Genomic DNA, 23,003 nt, shown 5'->3' on the forward strand with positions numbered 1-23,003 from the left:
AATATTTTTTTGACTTATTCATGTTTTGTCATCACATGTACATAACTTCAGCAAAAGAGGAAATTTTGATCACATGCATGTCACTATAATCTTCAATTATTATCCACGACAATTGGCTGCTAAGCTATTTTCCTGCACGATAAGACAAACAACTTCTCTTGTTACCATCAGAGGGTTTGTAAAACTTCCTTAAAAAAAGAATTTCCCTTTATTTCCCCATTTACGATGTGTGATGTCATTGCGAAAAGGGGGGGGGGAAGAGGCAAAAGACTTTTTGTCCCACAAGGAATTCCTTAGGGGTTGTTTTCAGAAGTGGGGATTCTTTTTAAATGAAGTAGGAAATTTTTAGGGACAATTAGGGATTTTTTGTGATTTTAAAAAATTTGGGAGATTTAAGAACTTTTCAGGAGGTCAAGAAATGAAGCTGAAATTCGGGAGACTTGGCAGCTATGAAATTAACACAAAAATTGAATCAATGAAATATGAGGTTTATTAATGCAGTTGATAAAGAGTTTACAGATGCTGCTGTCAGGGTTGCCAATTTTAGCAAAAAAAAAGTTGCCACATTAGCGCTGCTTCCACCAGTAATTTTGAACAAACAAAAACACTGAATTTGGCCTCATTCAAGACATCTGATTTGCCAAGGCCATAATGTGATTTTTTTTCTCGAGTGAGAACGTAATTCCACTGCCCCTTGAAGGTGAGAAATTTGATAATTTTACAAAGGAATTTATTGCCTTTTATTAAATGCCATTCCATCAAAAATGCCATCAGGGGCATTGCCCCCCTTACCAATTTTGGATCTGATCACGATATGCAGTGATCAGGGCCGCAACTATGAATGAAAATTTAATGTCGCCCGGGGCCAGTATCCATTTTTTTAAACAGAAAAAGAGTAAACTGTCACCCTACCTTGTCCAGCGCCGGAGGAACCAGACCCCCCACCCTCTCCTAGTGTGGCCATGGCAGCAACTATTGTGAGACAAATGTTTCAATAACTTCCAGTATCTAAAAAAGGGGGAAAAATCTCAAAAACATTAAAATTGATATTTTTTTGCACAACGCGAAGAAGAGTATCAGATGTTGATAGAGTCAACAAATCTGTATCATGAAGATGCTCTGAATTAAGTTTTACAGCCAAAAGCGGATAAAGGTCAGTTGCTGGGCTCAGGCACAAAAAAAACAAAAACACATTAGGCCTCTGAAATTAGGAAAGAAGTGTAAAGTAGGGGTTTTTGGGACCCTTCCGAAGTCGGGGGCAGTCAACGCGCCTGTCTTTAAATCTGCCTCTATTTACTGCTCGAACTCATGTTAACTGAGTTTTTATCAGCCTGATGACCAATTTTCATCTGATTTAAAAACCATTGTGTCAAATTAAACATCGGAATTGCAAGATTCTGTGATCTTTTCACAAATTGTTCTTCTTTTGATCATGTTTGGAGCTATGGTTTCTTGTTGAGATTCAAATCCAGATAGAAAATATAGCACAAAATTTTGTTTCTAAATACATTGTATAATTCTCGACAAAAATCACAGATCATAATTTTTAATCAGATGATTCTTTCAAATTTTATTTTTATTGTGAGAAATAAATTCAAAATACATACAACCTCCTTTAACCTTGGCCAGCAGCAAGAGTATTAATTCCTGCATGGGCCCTTTTAAATCATCATCTCAAATAACATTTTAAAAAAATTAGCAAAAGTAACGATGAAAAAATTAACAAAAGTAACAATAAAAACATCAACAAAAGTAACAATAAAAACATCAACAAAAGTAACAATAAAAACATCAACAAAAGTAACAATAAAAACATCAACAAAAGTAACAATAAAAACATCAACAAAAGTATAAGGATGGACCAAACAACAAATGTAACTTAAGCGGTGCTCCAAGAAAAGAATTTGGCCCTAAGAAGGATTTTTTAAAATCAAATAAAATAAAGGATGAATTTTAAAATAAGGTGAAAATAAGAGAACGAGTGAACAAGAGGGGAAGTAAGAAAGAATGGTAGTAGAGCAAGGGAAAAAACTCTGTGTTGTAGTTTTGCCTTTCATACTAGTTCGTTCCGGACCGGCTTCTCCATAAAATGACAACTCTTTAAACAAGGAGCTTTCATTTCAAGGGCCTTGAAATCAAGTTATGCAGATGTCACACGGTATGCTCGTGGTATGGGGGCTAATGATAGTAGTTCAATAAAGAGAGGGAGAAAATAAGCGACCTTGAACAACACAACACCCCCCTATAGTAAGATTATCTATGGGGTGTTGCCTTGAACTAGTAAAGCTTCTGCTGCGGCCGTTTCTCTTTTCAAAGCACCAGAGGCCGAGGTCACTGGTTTTTTTTTTTTTTGCTAATAAAAGTGGAAAAAGTGACCCGGGCGTGAAAATATGTAATAAAAGCCACTTTTAGTAGAAGATGTTTCCCGCGCCGAGCCCTGGAAAATGCATCTCTGAGAATTTATTTGTTGCAAAAAACTGTAATCAAATGGGTGATCAATAGAATTCGGTTAGATTCATTACCCCTGTAGAGGTGTTTACTGCATTGCACTCTTGTGTCGTACGCAGAAAGTAGCAATACTAACAACTTCATTATTAACACTTCTGTGATCGTGTGGTGCAAATACTGATGTTATCAGATGCTCCCAGAAGAACAAAAACAGATGACAAGCTTGTAAATATTTTGAAGGCGATTTGAGCAATATATAATAAAATATTGTGTTAAGTGGCTTTAAAAAAATCATCATTCAAAAATTCCTCAAAAAATATCTTTATAGAGGTGCTAATTGTAGTAAAGGCTATTGTTGTGTCAGGAGTTTAACATTAGACTAAAGGCAATTTAAAACAGGATTTGAAAAACTTTGTTGTTGAGGGATTTATTGTTATATAAAGTATCGTTGCAGCAAGGTTTCACTGTACTTGCACAGCCAAAGAATTAAATTATGTTCGATTTCAAATTAACGATTCAAGTCAGATTTAAATGTTAGAATGTCAATCAAAATCATAATAAATTTGTTCTATTTCCTTTTAATCACCATTTAAAAGCATTTTGTATTTTTTTTTTAATATGTATTGCAATAAATACCAGCAAACAAATTAGTTAAGATTTTTCATTTTCAGAAATTATTCACTTAAACTCACCTGCAGATACTTTTACACATATGAGGCGACACCACTTTAGCAAATCCATTGCCACCACCAGCAACCCATATAAGCTTACACTCTGGTACACTGTTTGAATTTTGTTCTACAGCTATAAATATACGATATAAAAACTGTACATTAAAATGCATCAAAATTTCTTATAATGAAAATTATTTACTGCTTTGTATGAACTGCAGCTTTTTTTTTTCTGAGGTTGGAATATAAATTAGCATTTTTAAAAATTAGCATACAAATAATTTTTTTTAAACTATTTATAAGTAGCATAAGAAAGAAAAATAAGCATTTTTACCATAAAAACGTGACCAGCAATAACTCCCATTCCTCAAGATTTCATTATTGATGAATGAAATTAGCATATCGTTAGTGTAGGTGCAAAATGACTGCACTTTTAAGGAGAGGAAAAAACAGCAGCAATAGCTAACTGGTTTCAATACACGGTACAGTTCGTATTAACACCATAGCTGGCATTCTACTGGTCAGAAACATGACATTTTTACAGAACATGGAAACACATGTGAAAAAACTTTTAGCATAAAAAAATTGAGAATTTCCACCACATGATACTTTGCACACACACACACACTGAAAATATACAAATGATATGCAGGAAATTATGATACATGATAAAGTAAAAAGAAATAAAATTATTAAACTTAACTGTGGTAGTAGTAAAAGAAAAAAAACTTACATTTTGAACAAAATGCTATCCTTCCATCAGTCAATACAAGACAAAGATCTTCAGAATTTGTAGATGGAGCAAATGCAACAGAGTTTATGGCGCACTCAAATTGAAGATAATATGTACACATCGGAGGAGGGACAATCATTCTCCGAAATGGGGTGATGAGAATTTTATCTAAAAAAATATTATTTAATGGAATACAAATTCATAGAATAAAAATTAAGAAAAATAGAATGGTCTTCAGAGAAAATAATTTAACCCTTAAACTCACCCTTTCCTCGCTATGAGTCAAAAATTATGTTCCTACGTTCATCTCCCTCATTCGCTAACCAACGTGCCTCCCTGACTTGAACTTTTTTCATGCCACCTGCTGTCACCTGGAACCCATTCTCCGCAAAAGGGGAGTCTCCCAGCTTATATAAATTCTTAGTTCTACTATACCATGTTGATGCGGGATTGTCATATTCTCATCTACTGATGAGATACTACATGATGCTAAAAGTTTTACTTTTTATTCCAGTTAGTCCTTTACCTGTATATATATAATCTATACCGTATTTTAAAATTTTTATTTTACACTTTTGTTGTCATTATTTTTCTGTCGATCCTGCATCCATCTTCTGATCATTTAATGTGTATTTGCCTATGTTTACCATTCTGCCTATATTTTCAATTGAATCGCTTCACCTCTGCCATTTTATGTTGAAAAGGTTCCATCCTATTTATTGTATTTTCTCCTGCTCTCTCCCACTTCCCACCTGTTCCTTCTTCTCTTGATTTCCGGAGATGTCAAGCCGAATCCTGGTCCTAGAGTTATCCGCTCGCCCACAACTTCTCAAATACAAACCAGATCCAATTCCCTTTCCAAGGCAGCCAAAGCACCCGATAATTCTGATTCATTATCAGAATTATCCATCCTTCTTAATTACAAGATACTCAAATAGCTATTCTCAATAAACTGATGCTTCTCTCACAAAAACAGGACTCTTTCTGTATTCCAACTAAATGGTTTATCTCAACAATTAAGTGTGGTTAAAGACAATTTTTCCCCATCAAAGATCTTCAAAAACAGGTATCCAATCTTTCATCAGACTTTTCTGAATTCCATTCTGCCCTTGTCAGCAAAGTAACTGATTTAGAGGACAGCTCCTGATGTGCCAACTTAATTTTTTGTGGCATCCCAGAGGAACCCTCTGACTTAAACCTCTTCGATGCTTGAACTAAAATTTATCAATTACTGCTCCGACCTTCTGGACATAAGAATTTCACATTCTGATATTGACCATTGCCACAGACTTGGGTCTAAAAGAGACGTCAAACCTAGACTCTCAATAATTAAATTCAATAAATTCAAAGTCAAAATTCTTAAAAACACATTCAAATTAAAAAATAGCACATTTCCATCTTCAAGGATTTCTCACCATAGACCCGCAGACTGCAGGGACAGATTTGAAGGGCTTCCCAGAAATTTTGTGATACTGGTTTGAAAGTTAAACTATTTCATAACTTTGCCCTTATCAACAACACAAAACATATTTGGGATCCCAACACTAATGATATTTTCCAGATTTCCCAATCTCCTCGTAATTCTACCCCCCTCCCCCAACTTCCCTTCTTTCGCCACCTCTTTAGGCCTCGATCTATGAACTTCGCCACCTCGAATTCCCTTGTAGCACTTCAGAAAAATCTCTTCAAAATGTAACTATTAATACAAGAAGCTTTACAAAAAAACATTTTTTCGAATCCATATTCTTCGTACATAATGCCAAATTTTGTTGCTGTCACTGAGAAATCTGGTTCTACAAAAAAATCAGCAATTCCAAATTCTTACCACCTAACTACCTCACGTTTCATAAAGACAGAAACACCCATGAAGGGGGCATATTGGCCTCGTCTTTAATAGCTCTCTTTTTATCCCTCTTCTTGAAACTTCTTTGGACAGAAATCTTGAAATTGTTAGTGCAGAGTGGAGTTGCCCGAATTGCACTCCGATTACAATATTTTCTCTTTATATATATTTATTTACCCCCCCCCCCCTCCACTCCAGATCTTCACTGTTTTGTCGAATTGGAATCAATTACAGATAGATTTTATAATTTGCACCTCTTAATCATAGCCGGTGACTGGAACCTACCCGGAATTGACTGGCTCAATATGGAATCCCTCTTGGGTAGCCACTATATTAATAATACAGAGTTCCTTTTCTTAAGTTTAATCTTGTTGAAACTATTCTGGAACCAACAAGAATTTTGAACTACTCTACCTTTACATTACACCTAATTGCTGTTTCAAATAAAATCCTGGTTTTCGATTTCTCTGCTTTTGATGGCATTTCCAACCACAAAATTCTTTTTGTAAATTTTTCCCTCCATCACACTTTCCTTTCCTTTAAACAAGCTGCAAAACTCAACTTTAACAAGGCAGACTTTCCCCTTATGCAAAATATCCTTCACACTCATTTCCCTGATTTTGTTTCATCATCATCTCCCTTAAATGATATTCATATTCCCTGGAGTAAATTCAAAGCTGTTATTGAAAAATGCAAAGTCTCTGTTCCCATCAAAAATACCTCTTCAAAATGTCTCTTTAACCCCTGGATCAATCATGATGTTATCCATTTAAAAAGGGAAATTTACTGAAATGTCTCCAAATAAAATTCAATAACTCCCTTTCTCTCAGAAATATAATCTTAGTCTCTACATGTGACCTTAAAAATCTCATCCTTCTCCAAAAAGCACATTACCTAACTAACTCTTTACCTCAATACCTCACAACCAACCCCTCAAAAAAATTTTGGCATTTTCTTTGTCTATATCAGCTGGCCCTTCTTCCCTTAAAATTGATGATATTGACCTAACTTCTCACCTTAATCCTTTTTAGATTCATTATTCAACTCTAGTCCTTTTTCATTAAAGTAAGCCTTCTGAATCTTTTAGAAAAATGAAACCCCACTCAAATGGCCCTGATGGAATCCTAAATCACATTCTTAAATTTTGCACTGATGAAATTTCTAATTATCTTCAACATCTCATTAAACACATCTAACTTGTCCTCTGACTGGAAAATTAATAAGATTATCCCAATTCATACATAAATCAGGTTATCTTTCAAATCCCCTTAATTTCAGACCAGTTGCTATCACCTCTACATGCTGCAAATTTTTTGAGCACATAGCTGCCAAAGAAATCTTCTTACACCTTGATTCAATGAACTTCTCTTTCCCTAATCAATACAGCTTTTAATCATATGTATCAGTAACTACCCAATTAGCTCTTTTCATACATGATTAATCAAGCACTATCAACAAAAATGTCCAAATTGATATAATTTTCTTGGATTTCTTTAAAGCTTTTGACAGGGTGCCCCACAGTAAACTTGCACTTAAAACTCCAGAACCTTGGCCTATCTGTTCAACTGCTTAAATGGGTGGAAGCCTTCCTTACCAACTGCCGTCAGTTTGTCTCCTTTAAGGGCCAAAACTCTTCATTTCTCCAAATTAAGCCTGGCACGCCCCATTGTTCGGTCTTCTTGCCATTATTATTTTTGATTTATATAAACGATCTTCCTAATTCCATCAATTGCCATATCAGACTCTTTGCAGATGATTGTGTCATCTACCAAACAGTGCAAAACGAATCCAATGAAGCATCTCTCCAAAATAACCTCAACACTGTATCGGAATGGTACTCATCCTAGCAATTACCCCTTATTCATCAAAAACAGTTTTTATGAAAATTGCTCACAAAAGACTTCCCCTCAATTCTTCTTACACTACCAATAACTCTTTAATCACTGAAGTTTCTAATTATAAATATCTGGGTGTAATTATTTCTGGTGACCTCCATTAGAATCTCCATGTTGTGATTGTCTTTCATAGGTGTCTCCAAAAACTCTTTTTTTTTGGAAAGCTTAAAAACTCCACCCGTCACCTCAGACATCTCTGCTTCCAAACCTACATCTTTCCTGTACTCTCATATGCCAATTAAATCTGAGGCTCCCCATACTCTCTCCAATACATACACATTAGAATCTATTTAAAATAAATCTGCCCACTTCATTTTAAACTGTTGGTCATCCTTTGCCTATGGTACTGAACTCAAGCACCAACTCAATATCCAACCACTTTCCACCCATAGACATCTCGTGATTAACTTTGTTTCAAAATCCTCCACAGCCTTTTTCATTTACACACTTCTAATTTTCTAACTCCACACAACACTTCATACTTTTCCAAAACAATTAACCATTCCCAAAAATCAAAACCCATCTTTGCATCCACTGATTGTTTAAAATTTAATTTCTTTCCTCGAACAATAACCTATAGTGTAAGGATTCACTATATTGTACATGTTGATTTAATATACTTTATTATATAAATTTTATACATTAATGTTACATGCATTTGTCGCATGTGAAGTGAATAACACTGGTTTCATGCGATCGGCAGAGTTCGCCGGAATAAGCGAAACATCAGATCCTGTATCTATAAGAAAATTTATGTTCGTCTTTTTATCTGTTACAAAAAGGCGACTGGATTTTGTGGGCAAAGTGAATGACGCCTCTACACTTTGCTTTCCGCGTTTCCCGAATAATTGTAAGTGCACGGTTGTTCACATTTTCGGGCATTTTGGCCAAATTTTCTGTGATAGAAACAAAACTGATTGTTTTCCCGACTGCGACTTCTACTTCTATACCTAAAATTACGTCTGCCTCTGTATCGAAAATTAGGTCTTCAGCCTAGAGCTTCAATACGTTCCGATAACTTCCTAATTTCTGCAATTCAAAAATTTTCCGAGGAACTTACTGTTTGAGAGGATGCAGACGGAATGCTACTGGCTATTGGTGCAACATTGTACTGATTTAACTTCTATCACACGATCGGCTACTTCGGCTCGTTCATCCAAGGAGAGTGGTACAACGGCAGCCAAGATGGATTGTACGTGCGAAGGAAGGCGTTGCACAAACAACGGATCTAGAAGTTCATCTTGAACTTTGTGTGGCTCCGCAAGGCGTTTTATGGAGCGGAGTAACTCAGATGGTCGTCTGTCACCAAATTCTTCACCTGCCAGTAATTTCCTGATTTCTTGTGTTGAACTGTCGCTTGTTCTTTTTATCAGTTCGGATTTCAGATGTTCAAACGGATCTTCCTCGTCTGGATTGAGAATGACATCGCGAATGAGTCCTGCAATTTCTGGTGGCAGAGTGGAAACAGCGTAATTATATTTGGTTGATGAATTTGTAATTTCCTTCAGCACACCCAGTTTGAAACTCGCCTCCACCATATGAAACCAAAGGATGGGATCATTACTGTTATAGGCTGGGATCTTTACAGCTGTAGCTTCCATGGCTTTCATCTTCCTTTTCTTTTTTCTGGTGAAGGGACTGTTCTATGGGAGAGGAGAGAGGTCAGAGGGAAATTTCTTCTTTTCGTGGGTGGCTCGTCCCTTGCGTCTTTTTTTTCTTTACATCTGTTTGGATGGAGGTATCTGGTTTCGTTCCGGTTAGCAATGGAAGACTAAGTATGGAAGACTCCATGAAGAATATTTTCTTCGTGCATTTTCAAACACGGGTCACCAGAAATATAGTGTAAGGATTCACTATATTGTATATGTTGATTTAATATACTTCATTATATAAATTTATTACTATTAAAATTACTATTGGTTAAACTTTACTATTTACATCGCAGTCGAGTATGAACACATCCGGACATTCCGAAATCTCGACTCTCTCTGTTCGTAGTACACATATACATATATAAGTATACACTTGCAGCATTCACAGCGACAATCATGGATGACTAACGCCATCTGCTGGACTATTGGTTGCTATACAATAGTATCGCTACAAACCGATTGGAACAACCTCCCATCAAACATTATTGATTGTACAGTTTCCGATTTTTTTGTATCAACCGCCTCCTCTATCAAACTTCACCACTGCATTCCCTTACATAAGCCTTGGCCAAGCAATATTGAATAAACAAATAAAACTGCTCATATCATGAATTGATGGTGAATTCAATAACTGCTGAATCGATATTATTAATGATTTGAAGTTTGCCCATTAAAAAAGGAACAGTTTCTCCCCTCCGTACATCTTCGACCATCTGTATCATTTAAATGTTGGGCGCAGTAGTCCAAGTCAGTAAAATATTCATCTCAAGCACCAAAGGATGTTTAAAGGTTTCATGAGTTTAATACCTGGTTCATCCTTGTCAGAAACTTTCCTGACACAGGGGCACAACAAGTACGGCGAAGTGACCACAGAAAAATATTGCTACCGCTGGGAGTCCCCACACCAAGGGGTTAGTGCACCAACCTCTCGGTGAGTACAAAAAAGGTGCTTCAGAATCAGCAATAAATCATAGGGTAGGCCCCGGTCTAATTAGCCCTCATGACCGAAAATGACAGTGGTGCGACAAAAATGATCAAATGATCATTTAAGTTTTAAAGAAGATAGATACACTGGGGCCCTGTAATACTAAGGTATGTGAAGACATGGTTCACATTCACACTATGACCTACAATCAGGTATACAAAAGTGGATTTGATTTTAAAAAATAGAGAGAGACCCAGCACAGAATATATGATGGTGCCTGCATTAGTTAGATATTACAGTCTATATGCTCATTTCTGTTGAAATCGTACAGATTTTAACAATTAGTTTGTAAAGTGAAAAGCTCATTAATGGGGAAGACATGGTATATTGTTCATGACCAAAAGGACCAGTTCATAAAGATGTGTCAGTCTAATAAATTTGAGATTCATAAAATTAAGCATCAAATGTATCTGATTCTGCGTTATATCAAGACAAGATATAATGAGGTCACACCAAATTTTAGGTCTTCTAGATTCCACTCAAACCATTTTCCCTAACATTAGCTACACAAATGAATTTTCATGAAAATATTAAGCTTCTTCCTATTTTGTATCGATAAAAACAGCAAGAGCCACCATTTCAATGTCTAAGAACAATTAATAACACTTACTATTATCTATGACTGCAGCAATCGCATCATCAATCAGCTTCTCATTGGGTTGACTATGGAAATGTGACCAGGTCCAGGTATACTGCAAGTATCGTCCGTTAGTGAGCAAGATGTGCAACCTATAAGGGCAATCATGATCCCACAAAACACTTTTAACTCCATCTTTACCAAAGTTTAAAGTTTGCTTCAAATACCAGTGATAATTTCTAGCTGTCCATATAGTAACTGCAAAATATTGAAACATAAAAGCAACATTGATAATATAATTGATATATAAGTCAAACAGAAGATTTTTAGCATACATCTATTGAAACTTGAGTTATAACAAAGAATTTTCTGGATGTTATGCTGAAACCAATATTTGGAAAGAAAAGTGATTTGTCTTCTCTGGGAAATCACTTTTCTTTACAAATATTAGTTTTGGCATAACATCCAAAAAATTCAATTTCTCAGTATATTTTGGGTTGAAAAAAAACCATCTCTTAATATAAAAATTTTCCTTGCTTAAAAGTTACATATATATCGATCAGAGGTTAACTGACCTAGCTCTATAAAACGATTCAAGAAACATGATAAGACAACCTGATACAGCTCATCTGACAACATTGAAAGGGACATATATTAGGCCTTATGTCATATGATTCATTATATTAATGAACAAAAAAATAATAATTTCAAGTTGCCAAAGAAGTTTAAATGATTTTATGGTGTATGTAGATGCTGATTTAAAAACTGGTGCTCATTTTAATAAATTGGTATGAGTTTGAACACTTAAAATAAGTAAACTCAGCATTAAGAGAAAATTACATCACTAAAATAACATTGAAAGTTCTGTGGCCCTATGAAAACTTCTTAAACAGATATTTAACTCGTCAGAATCTGAAACATTGTGAATTGACTGTACATGTTATTTTACATGACTATAGCAAATCTGAAAAAGCATAAATTTAGGATATGTAGCAAACTTTACTAATGTCTTTAATTTAATTTTTATTTTCAAAATTTCCATATGCATACTCTTTTTCCAACAAAAAATCATGACCATTTTGTCATACAGTAGACTCTTGCTGATCTGACACATATCAGAACAGAGTGTGCCAGATTACAGAAATCACCTGATTACTGGAAGTAAATTGAAAAAAAAAGCCCCATTTAAATAACAAACTTCTGCACACAGACATCTTTTCCTCTTCCATGGGACAAAGAAAACCTGCCTAAAAATTCAGGATTACTGGATGGGCTGGACTAGCATATGGCTGGATTATCAAAAGTCTGTGTAAAATATTTATACAGATTATACCTTCAAAATCCCCCACATCAGCTAGAAAAATTCGAGATTTTTGGATGTTGGAGCAGTCTTTTCCTGGCATGCAGGAAAGCTCTATTATTCCCAAAATAATAATAAGTAATAGAAAATAAAAACAAAATAAGGTGCTCTTTTTTAAACATGCTCAGAAATTTGATGATAGGAACTGAACATTCACTTACTACATTAATTTATATAACCATGCTAATATGAAATACGTATAACAATTTAAATACTTTCACTACATATGCTGTCTTTGACTGTTATAGGTCTGATTTGCGATTTGTCTTTGTAGTTCAAGACACCATCTTCTATTATTTTGGTTTATTATGATTTTTGTTTATGAGATCAGTCAAAACTTTTTCCAAAGCAGACATTAAAACTTAGCTAACATTAGCATAAAGCAAATCAATGTTTTCTAGATTTTGTGAAATCTCTCTTACTTGCAAAGTGAAATGAGTAAGGGATTCCAAAATTCCTTTTGTGGTATCTCTCTATAAACATTTTCATTTCCCACACTTTATAATACAGTCGAATCCCGTCATAACAAACTCCAAGAGAACGGAGAAATCACTTCGTTAAAACAAAATTCCATTATAAAGGAATTCCAGGTTTTTGCATTGTTCCTAAGTAAACTTATCTGGGGGATTAGAAAAGTGCTCATTGAAATTAGATTTTTGCTATAATGGTGTTTGTTAAAACAGGATTCAACTGCAATTCATCAGCCCTTAAAGTTTGATTTATAGTTTTTTCCCTTACTTATTTTGTCCATTTAACTCAACCTTCTTTTCTTTCATTTAAGGATATTTCACAAGATTTTTTGCATGTTAAAAAAACTGATGGAGTATATAATTGTTCTTATATTTCATGTTGTGTGGAATTCTTTGATATTTCACTTTGCTTATTACGATCTTGTACACATGCTTACACAATACAAAAATACTATGGGTTATACTCATACTTCCATTTGACTCAAACTTAATAGAAATACAAATACAACCCCACAACAGGCAAAATGCCCAATGAGGTGGTTGGCTTTGCAAGGACTTCTAGTATAAAAAGCTACGGTATAAACTATGAGAATAAATATATACATGTACTTTTCTTTTTATTGTGTATATGTTTATAATTGTGCATGCATTCACTGAAGATAACTCAAATGCAAAACCACACCAAATAAGAAATTTACCTCAACTACACAGTTTTTGCATTTCTATAGGAATCCTCTTCTTCTCCCCCCTCCAAAAAAAGATTAACTTTTTTCAAATATTTTTAATCCACATAACATAACATAATTTATTTGTCCCCAGTCAATTAAAATAATACTATACAATTTAGAGTTTAGAACTCTAATTTGAAAGATATTGTTTCACTTTGGATAGTAACAGCAAATTATTGATTAATTTCAAACTTCGACCATCAAATTTTTTAAAATTAAGCACAAAAATAAACCATCAATTTTACCACTAAAGTCTGCATTCTGTTCTTTTATTTCATGTCCCCAAATAGCTAAAATGGAGGAATCTGAGTTCCATATAAGTTCTTCCACCTGAAACATTGAAAAAGACTGGCCTTAAGATAAAAAACAAAATTCTAAACGCAGATTAATTTTAGTGGGGGGAAATGACACAAATGCTGTGAGGTGAGCTAGCATTACATTGATAAAAGCTAACAACATGTATTTGTGTGAGATGTGCATGTTCAAAAAACGCTATTCCTATTAAACCACACATGCACCTTGTAAACATTCTTCTGACAAATTTCTAACAAATCTACTGTGTCACCCAATGCTGTTCCTATTCACAATTACTCTCAAGCAGCAATTTCAGGTATAATTCCCATTGAAAGTTTTGTGGCCACATGAAAATTTCTGGTTAAACAGATATTTAACATGTCTGAATCTGACACTTTGTAAATTTACCATACAGTGTTATTTTACATGGCTATAGCAAATTTAAAAAAAGTAAAAATAGGATATGACAAAATTTACAGATGTCTTCAAAAAACTTTTTTCTCAAAATTTCCATAAGTACAGTAGAGGCTTGTTAGAACACTGCCACGTTACAACCATTCCATTATAATGACAGATGATAAAGTTCAAAATGTTTCCACTCAATAATGGCTATCCTTCATTTTTCCATTCGATATAATGACCACCTGATCTTGCATCAGTTCTTGATGGAACAATAGAGGGTCGTTATAACAAACATTGACTGTATATCTTTTTTTCAACAAAAACTCATGAGCATTTTGGATTTTAGAAATGTATACAGATTACTATCAAATCTGTATATTGAATAGTACACTGTAACTGTTGTATGTATATTGAATAGTACACTGTAACTGTAGTATGTATATTGAATAGTATACTGTAGTATGTATATTGAATAGTATACTGTAGTATGTATATTGAATAGTATACTGTAGTATGTATATTGAATAGTATACTGTAGTATGTATATTGAATAGTATACTGTAGTATGTATATTGAATAGTATACTGTAGTATGTATATTGAATGGTATACTGTAGTATGTATATTGAATAGTACTCTGTAGTATGTTTCCACAAGTGCAGAGCCCATCCAAGTTCGGGGCCATGTGCTGCTGCAGCTTTAACCCATCTCTATTTAGGGGGGGGGGGAAGAAGCTCTGAACGCTGGATGAAACATTAAATAACACAGTGAATTGGAACACTTACATGATTTGATTTTTTTTGCAGTCCCCCCTGAACTTTTAATCAACTGAGTTGAACTGAATGAGTGTAGGTAAATCTCAATGAACCGTAACATAACGTCAATAATGAATTATATTTGATTTTATATAGGATTTCATATGATTTCTGGAAACAGAAAATGTATGTAGGAAAAGTGCATTGGCATATGTTTGAATCAAATTTATTTTAAAGTACATCCCCTCAGACAAAGATGAGCAGGAAAAAAGATTACTTTAAGTGAAAAAAAGAATGTGCTTTTAATCTCTCACGCGAGAAGTTTTATGGTTGCCTTGTTAGGCACACACACAAGCGGTGTAACAATAGCAGCGAAAGAATGGTATTTCTATTTCTTCCATTCCACTCCCAATGTAATATTATGCCAAAAACACTGAACAGGTTAACTAATAGTCTCCATCAACTGTGGCATGAGGCCAGATCAAGGCCAACCAACCATTTATACCTATCACAGGCGCAGTACTGTGTATAATGAGTCATTTGAAACTGGTGATTCAAATTTTTTTTACGTAATTCTTACCATTTCCTTCGAGCGACTTCAAAAAAATATAAACAGTAAAATAACTGGGAACTAGGGAAAGCTGTAGATGAAATTGAATCAAAATGATAATTCTGTTGAGCAAAAAAAAATTCTAACATGACAGCACCACTTAATTATTCTAACTTTATCATTATAGAAAGTTTAAACTAAACTTCATTGAAAATTCAATCACACAATTTTGGTGCACAAAAATAACTTACTGCAAAAGAATTTGGAGGATAAGGTAAATCAAACTCTCCATGTTGTAGACCATTTTTCTCGAAAAATATCACTTTGTGCTTATTAGGCTCTTGTTGACAGCATGTAATAAGATTACCAGAAGGTCTGAAAAATAAATAAATCAGATTAAAAGCAAATAAGAACAGAAAGCAAGAAAATCCATGGAATTACTGTGGAAAATTAATGTTCCTGAAACTATCAATACTATTTTAGCACATCAGTTCATTTTACAAATAGATAGCAAACCTAGTAAATTTACATTTTTTGTACTTAATATAATTTTTAATGAAGGGTTTCCTTCAATAAATCAAACATGAAGTTTTTTGTGTGTGTGTGGAATGCAATATCTCTCTATGAAGTACCCAATAGATTCAATGTACATGTAATTTATTTATATCTCCCTCATTAACATAGCTGACCCTAGGTCCCAGTTCAGCAGATTTAGAAAGGTTTTACAGCATATCAAAAATTTTCAAGACAAAGAATTACTATTTACCTCCAACATAATGATTGTTCCAATCCATTCCTCAATTCAGCAGTATATTGCAAGTTACCATTCTGATTAAATATTCTGATTTTTCGACACCCTGTAAAAAATAAAGGTGTTAAAAAATCAATTTAATTCAGTGAAATAAAATTTAATTTTTTTTTCTAAATCTACTGATTCGAATCATAGTAGTGTCTGCTCATGGGATACACACAATGGAAAGTGGAGAAGGGGAAACCTTTATTATCAACTAAAGCTCTTTTTATTTTAGTACTTATTTGAAAACTTAATCTAAAGCTGGTTTGCCAGTGATTTAGAAATCAAATTTCCAGGCTGGATAGGTTGATACTACTTGAATTTTTTTTAGAAATATTATTTAATCCATTAAGACATCAAAAAGTCTAAAACAAAAGAGTTTGAATTCATGCTCGTTATTAGTCATGCACTTAGAAGTATTAATTTTGACCACCAGTCAAAACGTGTTTTCTTACCTCATACAAGTACACTGCTCAAAACAATTAGGGGAGCAAGCAAAAAAGTGAAGAAAACCGTGCGAGACAGCCACGTATTGGCATACAATGGATAGTACACATGTATCAATGCGCAATACAGAAAAAAGACGTAAAAAAATTTTGAATTAAGCTTTAATTCTTTGAAAATATGGAAAAAACATGAAAAGATGATTTAGGGCAACAAAACAGTAACAGGCGGCCTTGGTCGCGCAGCAATGCGTCGTCCGAGCTTGTCCCAAACATGCTCGATTGGATTCAGGTCAGGAGAGCACGCTGGCCATTCCATACGCTGTATTGTTTCAGCTTCAAGCATGTTCTCCACCAGACGAGCTCTATGCGGTCGAGCATTATAATCCTGGAAAACAAAGGAATGGCCAATGGCTCCAGCGTAAGGGATGACATGAGGTCGCAGTATCTCGTCTGCATACCTTTGGGCCGCCAAAGTGCCATTCCGAATGATATGCAGGTCCGTACGTCCGCCTATGCTGATTCCACCCCATACAATCCAACCAGCTCGTCTGTATTGTGACCTTTCACGAAAGAATGCAGGGTTATTTCGAGTGCCCCTGTCCCTCCATACCAGAACACGTCGGGTGTCACACTCCAGACTGAATCGGGACTCGTCTGTAAACAGCACTTGCCTCCAATCATGTTGCTTCCAATCTCAATGTTCAGCAGCCCATCTTCTTCGGGCCGCACGGTGGCGTGGGGTCAACGGAATGCAGACCATTGGCCTACGTGCATATGTAACAATAGTTGGGAACCTTAGGGGAATTTGCCAAACCTGCCTCTATCTCTTATTTTTGAAACATGTTTCTATAGTTGTAATTGTATAATCTTTAATAGAATTTGTTATCTTACCTTTTATAACCGTGCACGGTTAATTCAATTAGTCTGTGATATTTTCATTGTTCATAGTCCGATAAAATGTGCGATCTTGATCACATCGCCATTTTAATTTGTTGTTACCCTTCTTATTTTTGCAAAAGTTCCTATAAAAAATCTATTGTTATTTATTTATGTAAATTAGATGTTGTATTTTCCTATTGGCTGTGCTCTGATGTGTATTTTTCTGAGATGGTCGGTCCCAAGAGTTGGATCGTTCCGTATTTCCTTTTATAGGTATAAATTCCCGCCGCCACTTCGCATTAAGCCGCATTCGTTCTCGCCTTTCAACTCAAAATACATCACTTTAGGTGAAGGTGGTCGCCTTTGGGTGAGTCATCTGAAGTATGAAATAGTTCAACTCTCTGTTGCTATTACATCGGCGGCTGGTTCCGGACCCATCATGCCACATCTCTAGTCAATTGTTGTCGGTCCCGGTTCCTGTCATCATTCATCTGTCCGTCTTATGGTTCCGCATCGCTTCCAATCGTCATTTCCGGCCGTCGAGTTTGCAGCTCTTCCCGCTTCGGGTCGTGACCTTCCGACAAGGTCGATGAATGGTTCCGCATCGATCATTGCTTCCGATCGTCATCTCTGCCGTTGTGTTTGCAGCTCTTCCCGCCACGTGAGGTTTCATCTCTGATCGTGACCTTCCTCCAAAGGTCGATGACGTCACGGCACGTGTGATCCGATAAAGATCGCCTAACTCCTGCAGTCGGACTAGATTGATGAGACAACGGACTTGCATTGGTGCACGGTATGAAAATTGAGAAAAAATTCTGTTATTCCTAACTTATTTAATTGTTAAAGAATCAATAAATTTACTTTTGATAAAACTAAAAATTTCTTAGAAATAATTTGTCTCTCTCCTTTGTGTATTGATTGCACCGATTTCGCCAGACCAGAATCCTGGGTAGTTATGCTGGGTTGTCGCACATAGAGCCCTCCCTCATGAAGCTGATTGCGTACTGTTTGGCTGGACACCCTTCGTCCTGTTGCCAAGAGCAACCGTGTTTGCAGCTGCGTAGCATTCTTTGTTCTGTTTCTACGAGCTGTTAACCGTACATACCGGTCTTCAGTTGCTGTAGTGCCGCGTGGCCGACCTTGCCCTGGTCGACGTCTAACATTTCCTGTTTCTTGGAATCGATTCCACAGCCTTGCAACAACACTTCTGGCGACTCCAACAGCGTCACGACACTACGTTGTGTTTGCCCGGATTCCAGTCTGCCTATAACACGCCATGCCATGGATTCCGGTAAATCACGTTGTTGAGACATCCTCAAGTCACCTTGTCTCAAAAAAAAAATACTGCGCAATCGAATTTCACAGTTACGGAAGTAAAAAAGACGTTTCTGCAACATCCCGATTTCTGCCCTTATCTCCTTTTTCTGGTTTTTGACGTCATGAACTTTGATTTGCATATGAAGTTTTCTTCTTCCGTTTCCTGCTAGGCATTAAATTATGGATGATTCATTTTATGTTACTTATCGGTATACATCTTTGTGTAATTTTGTTAAAACCATGTGTTCCCCTAATTGTTTTGAGCAGTGTAGTTCATTTGAACTGATATATTCATATATCAAGATATTCAAAGGAAACACCATTCACAAAGTTAAATTGGATGTTTGAATGAAGCTATGCGGCTAAATTATCAACTGTATCAAAGAATTTTGAAGAAAAAAATTTGTTAGAAAACCTTAAATGGTGTCTGTGAGATAATTGTTTGTTCTTTTTTTTGTTTATGTGAGATGAAAACTGTGACAAGAAAGTGATCAAGTTACTCAGGGAATAAAAGAAATTGTCCGGGTTGCAAAGCGATTGTATTTTGAAATTATTATAGCAAAGATGTCCACAAGTTATTAGACTTGCACAATAAAAACATTTACAACTGATGAGCTTAACATAGGCTTAGAGAAACACATGGCAATTGCTAACAGAAGATTTCAGCTTTTGATTGAGAAATGCAATAAATAACGCAAAAAATCATGATCTGGCTACAAGGAATGTGAGAAAATAAAAGTATTGTGCATCATAAAGGGTCAGTAAGTTTGGTCAGATTTTATGAAGCATTGACATTGAAATAACTTTCAATTATATGCATAAGGATCAGCGCCGGAACAAGAAGGGCAGGGGGTGACAACTGTCCTGGGCAGCAGTTTTAGGTAGGAACAAAGAACACCATTATAGAATTATCAAATTTTAAAGTTGTGAAAGCGGAAAAATTCCTAGTTATGGCCCTAATAGGGATAATTACAATATTGGGGTTCCCCTATATGTTATAAAGAGTAATAAAAATGTGTAAATACAATGATATTAGTCTAGTCACTCCCTGCCCCATCTCTTCTGAGTAGCACCACTAAAACAAAAATTATTCAAAAAGAATGCAGTAACACACTGAACCATTGCTCTTTGATTTTTTGTACAAGGTTTAAAAATTCAGAAAATTCTCAAACATACTCTATAAAGGGCAGTGAAAGTTCCTAGGTCATATTTTACTGACAAACCGTGTATCCTAGAGGCAAAAAGAAAAAAGTATCCAAATACTGTATAGAGCCTTAGATACATATATATTGCAAGAGGGTTGTTTAGTTATTAAAACATAAAAACTAACTTCTTTTTATATGGACATCCTGTCCTCAAAAACCAAATTGCTGATGCAATGTCTCTTCTGAAGCTAATAAAAAAAGTTCCACGTTTCTAAGTAGATTTTCCACTTTTTATTCCTGAGATATTTGAATTAAAAAATAGGACGAAAAATTGGGAAAGAAAAGCATAAATTAGAAAAAGAACAACATCCATAAGTCCATTCGTTTTTGTTGTTCTTTTCCAATTTTTGAATTCAAATATCTCAATGAATTAGAAATTCACTGCACTTATAAATTCCCTCAGCACTTACAAATGTGGATTTTTTGTACCTCAGAAGAGACAGGGCAACTTTCTAATTTGGTTTTTGAGAATAGGGGGTGTCTTTATAAAAAGTTTGTTTTTGTATTTTAATAAGTATACAATCCTTTGCAATATGAATGATGTATCTGCGGTCTATATACACGTTATTTGAATAGTTTTTCCAATCTGGAGTACGCCTCTAGGATCAATGCTTCGCAAGTAAAATGTGGCCTAGGAACTTTCCTTACTACCCTGCACATAACAAATCATACAAAGTATTATCATCTATATGTATACCATATTCTTTGTCAATAGCTGAAATGGCAAAATATTCCCCATCTCCTCTCCAACTGATTCTATACTTCTTGTCATCCCACGGGACTGCTGGATGTGGAATCTGTAATATATAAATTCAGTGGGACATTGATATTTTGTGTTATGTTTGACACAATGCCATTTTTAATAATAATGCATAAATAATAAAATACAAAGGAACATTAGTGATTTCAAAAAATTATACACAAAAATTTATAATTGGGAAATGGTAATCACTAACAGATGCAGATTTAACTTTTGCAGCTCCTTTTCCTTCAGATCCGTGAAATTGTGTTTCTTTTGAACCCCAACCAATAGAGACTGGATTTTCTGTAATTCAAATGCAGAAATTAAGCATTTACCTAAACATGAGAGGGGTAAAATAATTTTAACAGATAGATAGAAAATCAATATAGATTTTTGCACATTTCAAATCGACATTGTTCAAGTTGCCTTGCTGTATGAAGAATCAAAACATCAGTGGAATCCTGGTGAACTATACTGAAACTTAACACATGAGTGGGAAAAAAATAATGGTGAATTTTCTGGATAAAAAGTCTATCGATGGGAAAAATAAATAAAATTTAAACAAAATGGTTATGGTGAAACATTGTTATCAATGATACTTGATATGGGGGAGGGGATTGAAGTCAGAGTGGTGTAAGTCACTTTATCAAAAATTCTGACTGTCCAGAACTGCAATTTAGAGGTGCTAAACTATTGAAAGAAAAAATGAACTAAGTCTCAGCTTCAACAGTTTGCCACTAAATTTTGAAATAACAAAATTTTTAACATGGGACTCTATGAAAAAATTCTATAGTAAAAACCTTTTCCTCAAACTAATTTCTCAATTATGGAGATGAATTATATCCATATAGCCAGTCTTTCGAGGAATCTTGTATTAACAAGTGTAGAGGACATGTTACTCTACCTATATGTCGCCATCTGGTGGCCATATGTCATTCACAAGCTTTAAGTTGATTACTGCCACTGTTCATGTATAGAGCCATTCAACATATATATACTGTCCAGGGAAGAAATATTGTATCTACTTCCATAGCTTAGGGGGTAAAGCACTCATCTGGCAAACAAGAGACCAGGGTTTGAATTCTCGAGGAGGCAGCAATGAATTTTCTTCCTAAAATAATCATCTCCACATAAAGAGTCTTTTGAGGAATCTTATATTAACAAATAGAGAGGACATATATCTCCCTATGTATTTTCTCAATAGTTTTCCACTAGATTTTGAAATAAAATTTTTAACATGGGATTCTATGAATAAAAATTTTAGTAAAACCTTTTTTCCTAAAAACAAGGATGAATCGACTCGCACCACTCTGACTTTAATCACCACAATGATAAACCCTCTGCACAATATTTTCTCTAATCTTGTTTGGAACTTCCATAGTCTAATGTTAAACTTATGGTGCCACCTCCAATGAAAAAGAACTAAGAGCAGTGACGTCACGGACGATCTGTGTGTGCGCACACATGAGGGAAAAGAAGAACAGTCAGTGGATCAGTAAACACTGAAGCATGTAAACATCCGTTAGGTCCCATTAGTATCTAAAAATGTAAATAAAAAATTATATTTTTTAATCAAGAATTAATGTCTCTAATCACCGAAGCCAGATTGCCTCTATGAATTAAGAGTCATCACAAACTCTTCTCGATAAAACAATATCCTTCACCACAATAAATCCCTCAGCTGGTATATAATATTTTTCTTTTTGTTTTGGATCCATTTTGTACATTCTCACTATGATAGAGTTTGCTTGTTATAAAATGGAATTATATAGATTTTATAAAAAATGTAAAATTCAGTAAATTATACTGCTTGAAAAGCCAAAAACTTGCCTATATCAGTGTGGATTTTATGCTTTTTAACACACACACATGCAAGTGATGTCACAAAAATTGCATTGATTACCATATTTTAACGTGCATAAGGAACTTTCTTTTTGTCAAAAATTAAATCCCAAAAATAGGAGAGGTTTCTCATTTATGGATAGTGGTAGACATATATCTTTTCAACTTTTTTTTTAATTTTAAGGACATTCCTTAAACATGTTATAATACAGTATACTATTGTGGAAGTAAATTATCAATTAGACTCAAATGTTTGGAAAGCTCTTCAATAAATGACGGAAAAATAATAATTTCAGTGAGTTTGAAAGAAAAAAGAAAAGAAACATACTCTCCCCATATTCTAAAGGATGAAGGTCACTCTCAACAAGAGCATCAAAGATAATGGTCATCAGAATAAATGTGTTGTGGCCTGTCATG

General features: G+C 34.9%; 1 protein-coding gene across 4 annotated transcripts in view; it reads right to left on the reverse strand.

Annotated features, from left to right (window-relative positions):
- The window catches only part of Elp1 (elongator complex protein 1), a 117,326-nt gene that overhangs the window by 85,981 nt on the left and 8,342 nt on the right, over positions 1-23,003 (reverse strand). For all 4 annotated transcript variants that reach the window (XM_089251429.1, XM_089251428.1, XM_089251430.1 and 1 more), the window contains exons 5-13: positions 22,915-22,995; positions 20,959-21,047; positions 20,700-20,799; positions 16,129-16,219; positions 15,614-15,737; positions 13,608-13,692; positions 10,838-11,062; positions 3,853-4,020; positions 3,141-3,252 (exon numbers count right to left, since the gene is read on the reverse strand). In XM_089251429.1, coding sequence (XP_089107555.1) covers positions 3,141-3,252; positions 3,853-4,020; positions 10,838-11,062; positions 13,608-13,692; positions 15,614-15,737; positions 16,129-16,219; positions 20,700-20,799; positions 20,959-21,047; positions 22,915-22,995 — 1,075 coding nt within the window. The remainder of the gene's footprint in view (positions 1-3,140; positions 3,253-3,852; positions 4,021-10,837; positions 11,063-13,607; positions 13,693-15,613; positions 15,738-16,128; positions 16,220-20,699; positions 20,800-20,958; positions 21,048-22,914; positions 22,996-23,003) is intronic.

This window comes from Pholcus phalangioides, unplaced genomic scaffold (genome assembly GCF_987345545.1).
Source record: "Pholcus phalangioides strain wild (caught in Gottingen) unplaced genomic scaffold, Ppha-v1.0 ptg000024l_1, whole genome shotgun sequence".
Classification (NCBI taxonomy): Eukaryota; Metazoa; Arthropoda; class Arachnida; order Araneae; family Pholcidae; genus Pholcus; species Pholcus phalangioides.